Raw genomic sequence first — 15,687 nt, 5'->3', positions numbered from 1 at the left:
GCATAATAATTTTTATAATTAGGAAAGAAAAATTCCCTGTGTATAATCTTATTTTAGAGTTATTTGCTCTCATTTCCATCTACTTTTTTGAGAAGCGACTTCCCCTCTAGACTCCCTTTAACCCACAGCAGAGACAACTAGAACTTTAAAGTGCAACTTCACCGCAGGAGTGGTATAAGCAGGAATTTCACCTGAACTGGGCTGACAATCCTATTTCCTGCGAACTGGGACTAATACATCATGGTCTGTGTTTGACTGCTTCTTTATAACCCAGGAGCGATAACAGTGCTGGGGCTGCTGGTCACAGACACTTCCCTCTCTGTTGACTGCTCAACAGAGAAAACTATCAACAGAGAAAACTACCCTGATGGGAGAGAGAAAAGCAGCAGATATACAGAAAGAGAGAGGGGAGAAGCAGAGTGTCCCCTTATGCTAAAGACTCATTCATTGTTTATGCGGAACTCTAATTTAACTAATGACCTGAATTTTACCTGGAAACCCCCACCTTGAAGCATCTTGGCTGTCAGAGTCAGGAAGCCAAGGCAGTGCAAAAGCAGGAAGGAGGAGGTAGGAAGAATGAGCTGACCAGAAGGAAGACTGTTCTATGTGTGCTCATCTTCACTTTGGAAACAGGGGAAATCCTGATTCAGAACAGAACCTGAGGACAGAATTCTAGGCCCTCTGTGAATCTATCATCACCCTACCCAAATGAGGCCGTGGACCGTAAGACTAACGCATCTCCCAATGTAAAGGGAAGTTCAACTATTTTAGTCTAGGTTTAATGTTCAGGGATCTGTGAAAATATGTGATTCATGTATGGCTTATGAAAGGGACAAAACTTTGGAGAGGGAGGAATGAGGGAGCCTGTCAGTGTGATGAAGAAAAGGGTTCTTTCTAGAGGTTCACACAGGCCCCCACATGCCACATAACCCTAATTCGCACAGCATGCCCCACTGCCTCGCAGTGTCCACACTACCCATCACACTTAGAATTATCTCAGCCAGGCCTATAGGGCACCACAATAGCCAGTGTCTGCAGCCCCAATCTCTGCACCTGATCCCTGCCCTCCCTCCCTCTTCCCTGGGACATTCTCTGGCCTCAAACATGGCATGATTTGTCCCACTCCAGCCTCTGTCCTTGCTGTTCCTTCTTCCTGGATTACTCTGCTTCAGATTTTCCAGGCCTGATTCTCATGCAATACTTAACCCTCAGTTCACAGGGCCCCTGCTGAGGCCTTTCCTTACCACCTTTTCTAAGATTGTCCCCAAGTCACTGGCCATATCAACTCCTTAGTCCCCTGTAGCACTTATCATAGTCAGGAAGGCATCACCCATTATGGGTTCATTGTCCTCCTCTCCCCACAAGACTCAGGAGGCATAGGGGCTGTGTGTGTCTTCTTGCTGCTTGCTATACTGCTCCAACTAGGAACAGTACCTGCCACATACTAGGTGTCCAATAATTAGTTCTTGAATGGATGGAGGAGCCCAGGAATATGTGTTTTTAAAATGTACTCCTTGGAGTTCCCACTATGGCTCCAGGGGTTAAGGATCTTGTTCACCATAGCTGTGGTGTAGATCACAGATGCAGCTCAGATTCACTCCTTCGCTCAAAAACTTCCATATGCCATAGGTGTGGCCAAAAAAGGAAAATAAATAAATAAACATACTCCTCAACCAGGTAGAAGAAGCACGAGTCCAGTGGCCTTCCTTTGATCTTAAATTGGGATGCTGAAAGAAGCTGTGACTTGTCCACAATCACACAGAAGAAAGGATCACAAGTAGAAGCGGGATTGGGACTCTGCACCCATCATCCTTGCACCTCTCTGGTGCCCTGCATCAGTTGGTCCTCCCTGAGCAGAGGGCTCCAGAGCAGACTAGAACCCTCAGGGCCCCTGGGAATCTGCCTTTCTATTCTCTAATTCTGGTTCCTCCTAAATGCAGCACCCAGATTGGGGGGGGGGTGATGAAAACGGTGAAAGGACAGAAAGTTCACTGGGTTGGTGCCAAAGCAAAGCTGGTGGACAGATGCTACTCACCGGAGGGCCCCACTGAAGCCGTGGTACCCCTCGTGGCTGTTGGGGGCACAGGTGTGGGCTGGCTGCCCACTGATGCTGCCACTGCACAGAGCACAGAGACGGGACTCTGGATCAGACCCAGGGGCACAGCTTTGACTGAAGAACTCATCTGCACAGGAGGACAGGGGCGGTCAGCTTTTCCTGCCTTTGTTGGCAAGAAAGCCTCAGATTTTGTCCTTAAAATTGACTGAGTGACATAAAGACATACTTGAGGTAGAAATAAGAACATTATGGAATTACAAAAAAAAAAAAAAAGTTTACAGCTGGAGCAAAGAGGGCCTGGCTGCAGCTAGAACAAGGGTCCGTGAGCTCACAGCAGTCCTGGTACAGGGCGGCAGCATGGAAGGGTAGACACAGACTTAACTTTAAGAGAGTGGGCAAAATTGGAAGTCCTGGCTGGTTGATGGTCCTGCACTTTCTGACGTCTGCTGCCTTTGTTCTTCCTTACAAGCTCTGCCATTGTGACTCAAGGCCAGGAAGGGGCCTGAGAGGCCCAGCCATCTAGCCTTGTGCTGGGCCTCAAGGCACCAGTGAGGAAACCATAGAGGCCTCACCCTCTTGGACTTCAAGTTCCTGGGGTGACATTCATGACTCAAGTAACCATGCTAGTGAATTTGAGTTTCCCACCACGCTCTGGGGAAAAGAACATGGTTCCATGGCTACAGATAAAGGAATGCGGCACAGACCTGGGAGTCAGGGAAGTCCTCAAGTGAAGAATGACTGGGAATTACCCAAGGATGGGCAAAGGGACAAGCTTTCCAGACAGGGAACAGCATCTGCAAAGGCTTAGGGGTTGGGGGAGGTGGGAAATGGCACAGAAAGCTTAATGGAGGCCATTGAGCCTGGACCACCCAGTGGTCTAGTAAGTGGGGAGGGTGCAGGGTCCAGACCACATGTGATGTCTTACCCTTTGTCCATAGAGAAATAGAAAGGCTTTGAAGGGTTTTAGACAATGCTGGCCCAGGGGTCCAGCAGCAGGGTGAGCCAGGGCAGATGTGGGGTGCCCGCCATAGGCTCCTGCAGGAGGTCAGGGGACATGAGACCAGCCTGGAGCAGAGTAACACAAAGGGAGGGGGCGAGAGGAGGGAGGAAAAGCTGACATCACTGTGATGGAACTGTGGGTTGGCAGAGAAGATGCATTCCATTTCATACAGGTTGAGCTCAATGTGCTTTTAAGATATCTGACTAGATAATGTTAAACAAGCAGTTCAATACATAGGTTTGGAGGTCAAGGAGAGATCTGTGCTGGGGGCAAAAACTTTAGTTATCAGCATATAGACATGATAATAGTGATAGCAGCAAACATTTATCCAGTATTTGCTATGTCCCTGGCTTTGTACATGTAATATTTGTTTAGATGGAAATCCAGGCTATAGGCATGCATGTATGGGCTCAGAGGTTGAATTTAGAGCTGGGGTTGGGGAGTTGCTTTAAGCAACTCAAACATTTATTAACCAGGTTGGGAAAGAGGGACTTTGTAGGGGTAGGAGAAAAAAAGAAGCCAGCGTGTTTTCACAAAGGCCAGAAGGTGGTGCTTTAAGGTGATTTGAAGAAGAGGAGGTCATGGAGGAACAGACTGGGGCACATCCTTCAAGCTGGGCAATATGGAGATCCTAGTGGCCTTGACCAGACTTCTCCCTGTGGAAGGAGGCAGAGGAGCCAGGGGGCAGGGAGTGCAGCCATGACTGGGGTGAGTGGCTCAGACCGTGCTTCTAAGAGGTCTGGCTGTAAAGGGGAGTAGGAGAAGCAGGAGCTGGAGGGAAATGTTGGGAGAGGGAGGATTTTTAAAGATGGAAGACATCGGATTCATCTACATGTTGAAGAAATTGTCGGATATACCAGAGGAAGACGTGGTAACTGAGGGTGAGGCTCTGGGTGGGGCGGGGACAGGTCAGGGGCCCACCCCCAAGTACAGGTAGGAGGACTGGCAGGGTTATGGAGGGAGGCTGAGCAGATGCAGCCAGCAGGAGCCCCCAGCTTTGGCAGTGGGGTGTTGACAGAAAACTACGTTCCTGATGGTTTCAAGTGTCTCTTGCAGGTGCAGATGAGATCATCTGCTGAGAAAGGGGGATAGATAGGTTGGTGTGGGATGGAGGTTTGTGAACAAGTAGGACATTAGGATGATGATGGGAAGTGTGCGTGTGGAGCAGAGAAACAGCAGGGGTGCTCTTGAGCGCTAGAGGTGCCCTCTGAGACCAGCAGCTGGAGCATCTCAATGGTATGAACTGCTCTGCCCTGTGACATTCTCCAGCTGTGTTCAACTGCCCAGGTGCAGGTTAGTGCAGTGCTTGGATGTGTCAGATGGTGGGGAAAGCAGGGGACCAGGAGCCTTTTAGGTATAGGCAAGAGTGTTGCTGAAATGACTAATTTGGAAAATTAAGAGAGGTGAGGCTGAAAGTGAAAGATAAAGCACTCGAAGACCTTCTGGTGGAAGGTTTATGATTAAGAAAGTAGCTATCATTAATAAGTCTACAAATAGCAAATGCTGGAGAGGGTGTAGAGAAAAGGGAACCCTCTTTCACTATTGGTGGGAATGTAAATTGGTACAACCACTATGGAAAACAGTATGGAGGTTCCTCAGAAAACTAAATATGGAAATACTATATGATCCAGCAATGCCACTTCTGGGCATATATCCAGTCAATACTTTTCATTAAAAAGATACATGCACCCCTATGTTCATTGCAGACTATTCACAATAGCCTATACAGGAAAACAACCTAAATGCCCATCAACGGATGAATGGATTATGAAGATGTGGTACATATACATAATGGAACACTACTCAGCCATAAAAAGGAACAACATAATGCCATGTGCAGCAACACGGACGCAACTAGAGGTGATCACACTAAGTGAAGTTAATCAGAAAGAGAAAGACAAATACCATATCATATCATTTACATGTGGAATCTAAAATATGGCACAGATTAACCTATTTATAGAAAGAAACAGACTCACAGACATGGAGAACAGACTCGTGGTTGCCAAGGGGGAGGGGGAGGGAGTGGAATGGACTGGGAGTTTGGGGGCAGTAGATGCAAACTATTACATTTAGAATGGACAGGCAGGAGTTCCCGTCGTGGCTCAGCGGAGACAAATCTACCTAGTATCCATGAAGATGCAGGTTCGATCCTTGACCTCGCTCAGTGGGTTAAGGATCCAGTGTTTCTGTGGCTGTGGTGTAGGCTAGCAGCTACAGCTCCGATTTGACCCCTAGCCTGGGAAACTCCATATGGCACAGGTGTGGCTCTAAAAAAAGAACAAAAAAAGAATAAAATGGATAAGCAATGAGGTCCTGCTGTATAGCACAGGGAACTATATCGAATCATTTGCAATAGAACATGATAGAAGATAATACAAGAAAAAGAATGTATATATATATATATATATATATATGTGACTGCGTCGCTTGCTGCACAGACGAAATTCAAAGAACATTGTAAATGAATCATAATAGAACATTTTTTTCATTTAAAAAAAAAAGCAGCCAATTCGGTTTATATGGGAAAACAACACATACACACAAACCCACACCCATCACATGTGCACACCTACACATTATTTTTACTTTGCAGCTCTGGCTTCTTCCCTGAGCCAGAGGAAAGACATAAAGAGTTGAGTGTTTCCCTGAGAGTTGTCCTTTGGGACCAGCCATTCCCCTGGGATGCCACGGGAGAAGAGATTGAGAGCCCTGCTAGGGAGATGTGAAGCACACCTACATGGCCGTCTAGCCCTTGAGCGCACCAGCCACTTGGCCATTCACTGAACCTCTCCCCTACACAGGCACAGGCCAAGGGAAGGGCTGCCACACCACCACCCAGAGCACACTTACCAAGTTTACAGGACCCGGTTTGGTTGTATATGAAACCCATGGGGATGATCCAGCCTGCGGAAGTGCCAACAGCTGTGTGGCAGGACTTCTTGCCTCTCAGGGAGTTCCAGGTGAGGTCAGCATCTGACTTCTTGACCACGGCCACGACATAATAACCTTGGGACAGAGACACTGAGGTGCAATTTCAATACCTTCAGGGCCATCCAAAAATGTACATCAGAGCTGCTGGGCTAGCTGCCACCTGCCACTCTCCCGGGGAGGGGGCACAGCTTATGGCCCTCACCTTACTCCAGCAGGGGCAGAAGATCCTCCCTGTAACCATCACCGATAGTAACTGGGCCAAGAGTCTGATTCTGCTGTTTTGCAGGTATGTCTTCATACACACACTCACCAATATTTACACACACACACACACACACACACACTTATAAGCTACATACTTTTCCAATGGGATGCTGCTATATATTCTTCCCTGTGAGTTGCTTCATTCTTCCTTGATGACATGCTGCCAACACCTCTTGATTCAGGTTTATAACAATAATACCATTTTCTAATAATGACAATTTAATATCTTCTTATATCTTCTTATATATATTTGTCTTTTTAGGGCTGCATCCATAGCATATGGAGGTTCCTGGGCTAGGTGTGGAATGGGAGCTGTAGTCTCTGGCCTACACCATAACCGCAGCAATGTCAGGTACGAGCCGCATCTGTGACCTACACCATAGCTCGTGGCAACGCCAGATCCTTAACCCACTGAGGGAGGCCAGGGATTGAACCTGCATCCTCATGGATCCTAGTCAGATTAGTTTCTTCTGAGCCACAATGGGAACTCCCCCCAGTATATTTTAAAATCCCTTTTTCTTATCCTACCTCATTTGCTTCCAAAATAATGCCAAATATCTTGGGGGGGCATTCTTGTCTTGCTCCTGATTTTTATGGGAACACCATTGATATTCGACATATTCCTATCCCAATGTTCTGTAACACAATTGTGCTTGTTGAATAAGGCCTAAGCTGCAAGGCTGAATGTATACAATTGGAATCGAGGGTAATGTGGTTCACCACCACCATGCCCACCACACCCAGAACACACACACACACACACACACACACACACACACACACACACACACACACACCCTTACTTGCTGCTGTGGTAAGTATATTCTATTTACTAAAGCCTGGAAAAGTTGGGAGTCAATTTGGCAGTTGGTGAAGACCTGCCTTGTCAGTTACTAAATGACCTCGGACAAGTCACTCAGCCTCTAGGATCCCAGTCTCTCCTCAGTAAAGTGGTAAGAGTAATACCCTTGCAGGGGGGTATTTAGAGGAACGAGATGAACTAATAGGAGCGTACTGCACCCTAGGAATGGGAAGGGAAGGTGACATCGCTAGGTTTCCAATCATGTTGCTAACAGCAAAGGCAGTGCCAGAGTCCCTCTTGATGAAGCAGATTCTCCTGAGGCCTCAGCAAGCTCTTGCCTACCAGACTCAGCAAAACACCGTTACAGTGCCTTTCTTGAGCTGTGACGATGTCTGCACAAATAACATTAATTATTGTCATCTGGTGTGTGTGTGCATGTGTGTGTATGTGTGTGTAGCTTCAGGGTTAACCCCTCTCCATCCTTAATCAAATCTAACCTTCTCCATCACTCTGAACCAGCTCCTAAGCATCCTCATTGGCCTACATGTGTGTTTGACTTTACATTCTAGAAATTCATGAGGCAACTGGAGTTCTTTCTAACTTCATGTGTTCTATAATCAGAACAATGAAATGCCAGCCCTTAGGATTGGGGATACACCCAGTTCAGAGAAGACTGTTAGCCATGAAAGTGACAGGGCAGAAGAAGAACATATCCCAGGGCTGGAGTCCTGCTGCACTCAAAGCAGAGCTGCTGCCAGATAAGTGGCCTCTACTCCTGAGGCCTTTGTGGAGGTGGGTGGACTCTCTGGCCCCAAGTTTGTGCTATGATACCCCAAACTCACCCACCTCCCCCAGCTTTCCTGTCTCATAAGAAATTGCAGGAGTTCCCATTGTGGCTCAGCAAGTTACACACCTGATTGGTATCCATGAGGATTCGGGTTTGATCCCTGGCCTCACTCAGTGGATTAAGTATCCAGCATTGTCTTGAGCTGTGGAGTAGGTCGCAGACATGGCTCAGATCCCATGTTGCTGTGGCTGTGGCATAGACTGGCAGCTGCAGCTCCTTTTGGACCCCTAGCCTGGGAGCTTACATATGCTGCGGATGAGGTGCTAAAAAGAAAAAAATAAATCCGAACCCAAGTGAATACCTGTTTCCATCTCAGGATCCTCCATCACCATGGTTTTCAAAGTTTAATTGCATTAGAATCAGACTGCAGCCTTGTTAAAACAGAGCGGCGGCCCCATCCTCCAACTCCACACATCAAGAAGTCTGACTCAATAATGTTCATTTCTAACAAGTTCTCAGGTGATGCTTATGCTGCTGGTCCAGGCACCACACCAGACAAAGACCCAGGGCTCTAGCTAATGCTCAAGATTAGGGGCCTCCGAGACAGACCCTCTTTGCCCATGTGCAGATACAGATGGCAAAACTTGGCCCCTGGTCTCCTGTTCTCAAGAGGAGATGGACTCCCTTGCTATTCAGATCCAGCCACGAAAAGCTAAAGAGTTGATTTCATTTTCCTCCTCCTCCTCCTCATTAGCAGCATCTGTGAGTCCCTTCCTCCTCCCATGAGGCCTCCACTGGGCCCCAGGAATGGTCAGGATCAGGCTCCTGCCCCAGGGCTGACCTCCCTGTAGAGATGGGTGGCAGCCTGTAACCGGGACCCCTGTGGTGGGTCAGGAGGAGCTAAGCCTTCTGGCCACAGCACCTCAGCTCAAATGCAGGTACAGCCACCTCCCAGGTGGGTGGCCCTGGGCAAGTCACACAGCCCTGAGCCTCACTTTCCCATCTAGGTGACTTGGACAGTAATGCCCACATTCTAGGGCAGAACGCTGGGTAGAGTGAGCAGGAACAGGGCAAGCAGGAGTCCCCTGTCCACCGTGGGGTGCCTGACGACAGTAATTACTACACAGCTCACCACAGACTTGCTCCTTCACAGTGAACTGAGGCAGCGCCATCTTTTTTTTTTTTTTTTACAACTCTAGTAACTTTCACTTATTTGTAGACTTGCCTCACCATCTCCCTGATAACAGTCCTTTACCTTTGAGCCCCTGTGTTATTCTGACTCACCTTCCACAGGTGTATTCACACACTTAGACCCAAACCGCTCTTTGCCATCTTGAGACACTAAAAAGGAAAAGACAGGGTAGATGGCCTTAAACTCCCACATTATTCAAGTCATGATTTTCTCAATCTCAACAGTCAAGAATAATATGAGAAATGCTAACTCAGCGGTGGGCCATTGGCCATCAACCAGCCAGGATCTGGGAAGCTTCCATTGTGGCTCAGCAGGTTAAGAACCCGACACAGTATCTTTGAGGATGTGGGTTCAATCCCTGGCCTCGCTCAGTGGGATAAGGATCCAGTGTTGCTGTGGCTGTGGCATACGCTGGCAGCTGCAGCTCTGTTTGACCCCCCTAGCTTGGGAACTTCCATATGCTGCAAGTGTGGCTATAAAAAGAAAAAAAATTGGGGTGGCTTCCATCTTCTCACCTATGACAGAATGTGTCTTCCTCTGCCCTCAACAGTGGGGTCAGCCAGAACACTTGTTCTCCTGAGTTGGTGGGCAACTTTTTTTTTTTTTTTTGTCTTTTTAGGGCCGCACCCACGGCATATGGAGGTTCCCAGGCTAGAAATCGAACTGGAGCTGTGGCTGCAGGCCTTCTGAGTCTCAACCAACACCACAGCTCATGGCAACACTGGATCCTTAACCCACTGAGTGAGGCCAGGGATCAAATCTGCATCCTCATGGATGCTAGTTGGGTTCATTAACCACTGAGCCACGACGGAAACTTCAGTGGGCAACTCTTAACTCAAGGACAGTTTGGCAAACCTTGTGGCCAGCTCGATGCCATGCCCTTCAACCTCACTCTTTAAGTCATAAAGGTGCTATTTTGATTTCTTTCTGACTAACTCCCCCTTCTCTATCTTAATTGGTTCTGACTCTGGGGAAGATAGATGTTATCTATTAGCCCTCTATGCTCCAACAGTAGCTATTGTTATGTCTGCACTGAACTAAATTATTTCCTCATCTTTCTATGTCTATGGCCCAGAGGGAAGAAAACACAAGAGACCCTTTGCTTCACTCACAGTAGTTCTCTGCCAGGACAGGCACCAGACCACACTTGCCCGCTGTGTAGAGGAAGCCTCCATCCAAGCTCATAGCATCAGCCTCTCCTTTCTGCAGTTAAGAAATAAATCAATAATAACACAAAAGTGAGGCTGTTGTTCTGACTCACCCTCAGAGACTCCGTGTCAGATGTCCTTGTGATAAACCAAATGGTGGATTACCCAAAGTTTTTGGCACATAGACAGGGTTTAGAAAACTGGAAGTGTCTTTAGCCAGTTGACCCAGGAGCAAGCACTCAACCCAGGTCACGCTCTCTGTTCATCTCTGTGTCCCCCATGAGACCCCATTCTGAATACTTGACATTCCCTCACCACACTTTCTTTGCAACCACTGTCACTCACTCAAAAGCCACACAGTTAGGCTCAGGGTATGTATTTAATCTGTTCCAAATGGCAGCACTGGGTTCTATTCCTATAACCCCATTAGCATTCCACTCTAATCAAATCAATAATTAACTTATGATTTTAATCAATGAATGTTTCCAACAACAGAGCAAAAAAAAAAAAATGTGTACTTATAGTCACAGATTAGGTCATCAGGGAAAAAACACACAGAAACAGGCATGCTCTTTGCTCTTCCTCTGTTAACTGCCCTTCTAGAAACCTATGTTAAAACAGTAGTAACTATAGAAACAAAAGTGTGTCAAGGAGTTCCCTTTGTGTCTCAGCGGTTAACGAACACAACTAGGATCCTTGAGGATGAGGGTTCCATCTGTGGCCTCGCTCAGTGGGTTAAAGATCCAGTGTTGCCGTGAGCTGTGATGTAGGTCACAGATGTGACAGATCTGGGTTCTGTGGCTGTGGCGTAGGCTGGCAGCTGTAGCTCTGATTCAACCCTTGGCCTAGGAACTTCCATACACTGTGGGTGTGGCCCTAAAGAAAAAAGCAAAAAACAACAAAAAAAGTGTATCAGTTCCTTACTATGTGCCAGGCCTTTTTCTAAACACTTTATGGTGATTACCTCATGTATTCTTCACAAAGTCAAATAAGGCAGGTATGTAATGCTCCCCCCCTTACACTTAAGTAAACTGAAGCAGAGAGAGGTTGCAATTTATCCAAGAGATGATCACTAAGACTTACACTTTGGTAGTTTTATTCTTTAGCTTCTGTTCACAACCACTATGCAACACAGCTTCCAGCCCTGATGGCTCCAAGGGGACACATCTCTAAATACTATTCTGCATACATTTTCTTCATCCATAAAATGGGTGAAAAGTTTACATCATAGGTTTATTATGAGAATTAAATGAATTAATGCAAGTGAAAAGCTCCTATACACACGTGGCACATAGCAAGTAACTCCAGATATATTCACTGTCATTAACAGTAAAGATATATTGAGAAATATCGATGGGTAGAGAACAAAAATCTCCAATCCTATAATATCTATAGTAGCAAAGGATTTGGAAATAATTCAAGTACAGGCATTTAAAAATTGATTAAATAAATTGAGGCAAAAAGAAGTTCCCTTTGTGGCTTAGCAGATTATGAACCTGACCTAGTCTCCATGAGGATGTGGGTTCCATCCCTGGCCTTGCTCAGTGGGTTAAGAATCCAGCATTGGGAGTTCCTGTTGTGGCTCAGTGGTTAATGAACCTGACTAGGACCCATGAGGATGCAGGTTCAGTCCTTCACATTGCTTAGTGGGTTAAGGATCCAGCATTGCTGTGAGCTGTGGTGTAGGTCATAGACATGGCTCTGATCCTACGTTGCTATGGCTGAGTTGCAGGCTGGCAGCAGCAGCTCCAATTTGACCCCTAGCCTGGGAACCTCCATATATAGCGGGCGTGGACCTAAAAAAAAAAAAAAAAAAAAAAAAAAAAGAATCCAGCATTGCCACAAGTTGTGGCATAGGCTGGCAGCTGAAGCTCCAATTTGACCTCTGGCCTGGGAACTTCCCTATGCTAAAGGTGTGGCCATAAAAAGAAAAAAAAATGAGACAGAAATATTTGGTGGGCTATTATGCAGCCTTTAAAAACATATTTCAAATGATTCTTTCATTATCTAAAAAAAGTGTATCAGCTGTACTCAAGAACTGAAATAGTAACAATTCCTAACATGTATTAATTGCTTATTATATGCCAGGTGAACTTACAAGCACTCATATTCACTTAATTCTTATAATTGACAAGTTTAGGAGACTATCTAAATTGCAAGGCCTTAATATTATGGGCTGGTCCTAGGGAGATTTATCAAAATCATGATCTTCTTACGAAAATTGTAGTCTCTCCTGTTTGTCAATTGTTCCACTTTTATTTATAAACTTTTTTTTTTCTGATTTCAAAAATATCTGCTCATAAAGAAAATGGACAGGTAAGAGCCAACACTACGGCATAACTCAGAAATTATGTGGTACTGAGTTCTGAGTTATGGAGTTACAAACAGTATTTTTCATTTCTCTTCTGCATGTGATATTTTATCACCAAAAAACCCCCCAAAAGAAAATCTTAACCTTTCCAAAGGACTGAAAAGGTTGATTTGCTTTCACATTCCACAGGAGCCCTGACCACACCCTGGGCTGTCATCCCACTTCTTAAGCAGGGCCCCTCCGAGCTCCCTGGACTCCAGAGCTGAGTCTGGGTCTGGGGCTGCTCTGTGTTTTCAAGTTTCCACCAGGCTGGAGCTGGAGGGGCCTGTGAGGGCAGTGGGTGGGGCTCTGGAGCGTGGGGGGCAGCCCACAACAGGTTCTTCTCAGCCTTGAGGCTGATGGAAAGGCATCCGGGAAGGGCCCCAGCTTTCAACGGGGGGGCCCTCCTTACCGCGATGGCAGCGATGCAGTCCTCCATGGTGTCCTCCGAGTTGCAATTCAAGATGCCGCCGCTCAGGACACTCCAGCTGTCACACTTGGTCCTCTCGTGCTGGCCTACTGCACACCACATCACCCTCTGGGGTTCTTCTGTCCCTTGGACTGGTGGAGAAGAAACAGCGATGGGTCTAGTGTCTCTGGCTTCCCAGTGGCTGCCCAAGGGGCCCTTCTTAACAGCAACAGAGTTGGCATGTCTCATGCCCATGCCACCGCTTGTAAATGAGATGACAGAGCAGTGAAGGTAAGGGCAACCCCCCTCGTGGCCTCCCCTTGAGGAGGGCCTCTCTGAGCACCAGACAAGCTCAGGGCCTTCTGGGGTTCTCTCTTACAGGATGGGATTCTCCCATCTGGGGAGTGTTCCTAGTTGGAAGCCAGGGTCATCTGCTCCAGGTGGGCTTGCTTGCTTCCCTCCACCCAATGTCTTTGCTCCCCAAGTATGCCCACAATCACAGTGGCTTTGGGAGATGTTCAATAACAACTGGCTAAGAGAAGGAAAAGAAAAAAGAAGGAAGGAAGAAACCAACCATGGAGATCCAAAGGAAGGCAAGAGCTGGATCAAAACCCTCTGAAAGGGAGCTTCCTTCGTGGCTCAGCAGTTAACGAACATGACTAGAATCCATGAGGATGTAGGTTCTACCCCTGGCTTAGCTCAGTGGGTTAAGGATCCTTGGACATGAGCTGTGGTATAGGTTGCAGATGCAGCTTGGATCTGGTATTGCCTTGGCTGTGGTGTAGGCTGGTGGCTACAGCTCCAATTTGACCCTAAGCCTGGGAACTTCCATATGCCACGGGTGTGGCCCTAAAAAGCAAAAAAGAAAAAAGCAACAACAACAAAAAACTCCTCTGAAATTCTAGCTCTGTTCCTGATGGTGGCAGAGGTCCCTGCTCCAGATTAGGATGGGTTGTTTTTCCCCCACAAATAGACCTACTGCGGGGTGGGGCAACCCTGGGTAACCCAAAGGAGCCAGGACCATCATTACTTCAAGTTGCTTGTAGGCTGAAAGTTTTCCAAACCCAGACTGTGATCCCATAATTCAGGCCTTTCCCCAGCTCAGCAGAAAATCACTGCATGAACTCAGTCTAATAGGCAGCTTCCTCAGGCCCCGCAAGCCAGGGAAGGCCAGGGAAGCCCAGGTGCAGTGAGGCTTGCAAGCACTGGGAAAGCCTCCGTGGCCCCACAGGCCAGGCTCTCCAGGTCCCTCCCAGGACCTTACACACCTCTCCTTAGATGCTGAATGGCAGCAAAATACTCATATCCCAGATAGAGCTTCGCGTCCATTTTCGGTGGGACTCTTAAAAACCCAAGGCAGGCGTCTGTAAACAGGAGATCCTTCCCATGAGAAGAGCTGAAGAGCTGGAACTCTGCCGACTTGTCTTTTCCAAAATTTTCCTGTTCAAAGGATAAAAGAAACAGTGAAGGAAGGAGGCTGGCAGAGATAAATAAAAGAAAAACACCTCCCCAAACAGACAAGGAGAACAAAAAGGGAGGGAAATCTGAGTGCCCGAGAGTGATGACTGAGTAAGGCCCTCCAGTGTCCCTATGGCTCAAATAAGTCTTCTCCAGTAAATGCTTTCCTGAAATCCCAGCTTGTGTGCATTTTGAAGCCTCAGGGAAACTGCCAGGGGCTGTCCCCCGGGTCTGTATAAAGGGTAATGATTGCCATGGCTAAGCAGCTGCCTCTCTCCTATGCCTCAGCCTTGTTGCTGGACATCTGATCACCCCGGGGGGTTCTGATGGGCTTCATCCTGGAGCAGGTGGTGATCCAGGACCATCAAGCCTGGAGGTCAGGAGTCTTGGACACGTCTGCAGGCCCAGGCCTGCCAGTGAAGGACTTTAACCAGTCACTTCCTCTCTGTGGCCCCCAAAGAAATGAAGGGCTCTTTGCTTTTGACTCCTGCTAATTGGCCCAAAGCCACGCCTGACTGTAGCTGACGCTCTTTGCAATGTCTGTCTGCTTTTTGCTGTTGCAGTGAGTTTGCATGAAATGTCACTGGCTGCCTTCTCTGGAAAGCACCCACACTTCCTTGGGGTGCCCACAGCTTACTTCCTGGGGCCCAGAAAACTTCCCAGATACACCCTGAAAATCAGACCCTTGAACAGACACAGTCCATGCCCCCTGCCCCCAAAGTGGCGCCCTCTGGTGATGATCTGTGTGTATGACGTGTGTAACTTCCACAGTCGTCTGTAAGTAACCCAAGGGCAGGTCTTTGTCTAGTTCATCTCTGAACGCCCAGTGCTGAGCAGAGGGTGCTGCCAGAGGTGGGAGAGGTGGCAAATGAGGGCGGGCTGGGGGAGAGGGCCTCTAGCGTAGGACATAAAATGCTCACGCCGGGGACAGCCACTGAGAGGTCCCTAGCCAATGGGATAAGAGGGGAGCACCTCATGGAGGAGAGGCATCTGCGCTGCAGTCTGAGGACCCCTTAGAACTAAGAAGAATAAAAAGGGGGCAATGAGGGGCTTCTGCAGAGTTTTTGGCCCACTGTGTCACTGATACCACGTGAGGGAGTTTTAAGGTTATTGTTGCCCACTATGTATCCAGACTGAGTGCTTATCAGTGGAATGGAGGACGAATGGCATGGTTCCTGCTGTGCCCGACACCCAGGGCTTCCAGAGTGGCTGGAAAGGAATGAAGGAAAGCACCCCAAATCCAAGCAGGGACCCATACGCAGGAGGAGAGGACGGTGGGTGGGGATA

The 15,687-nt window shown here is 47.6% G+C and overlaps 1 protein-coding gene across 2 annotated transcripts in view; it reads right to left on the bottom strand.

Moving 5' to 3' along the window:
- Positions 1 to 15,687, bottom strand: part of INHCA (inhibitor of carbonic anhydrase) — a 46,740-nt gene that overhangs the window by 5,745 nt on the left and 25,308 nt on the right. The window contains 6 exon segments of one of the 2 annotated variants that reach the window (NM_001444538.1): positions 2,036 to 2,183; positions 5,910 to 6,080; positions 9,128 to 9,184; positions 10,148 to 10,238; positions 12,946 to 13,094; positions 14,211 to 14,382. In NM_001444538.1, coding sequence (NP_001431467.1) covers positions 2,036 to 2,183; positions 5,910 to 6,080; positions 9,128 to 9,184; positions 10,148 to 10,238; positions 12,946 to 13,094; positions 14,211 to 14,382 — 788 coding nt within the window. 2 annotated transcript variants of the gene reach the window in all.

Source organism: Sus scrofa, chromosome 13, assembly GCF_054392235.1.
Source record: "Sus scrofa isolate SSC_HxYL_T2T_F1_AM1 chromosome 13, Sscrofa_HxYL_maternal_Yorkshire_Landrace_v2.0, whole genome shotgun sequence".
NCBI lineage: Eukaryota > Metazoa > Chordata > Mammalia > Artiodactyla > Suidae > Sus > Sus scrofa.
Note: the sequence above shows the minus strand (reverse complement) of the source record. Positions and strands in the feature narration are given on the sequence as shown.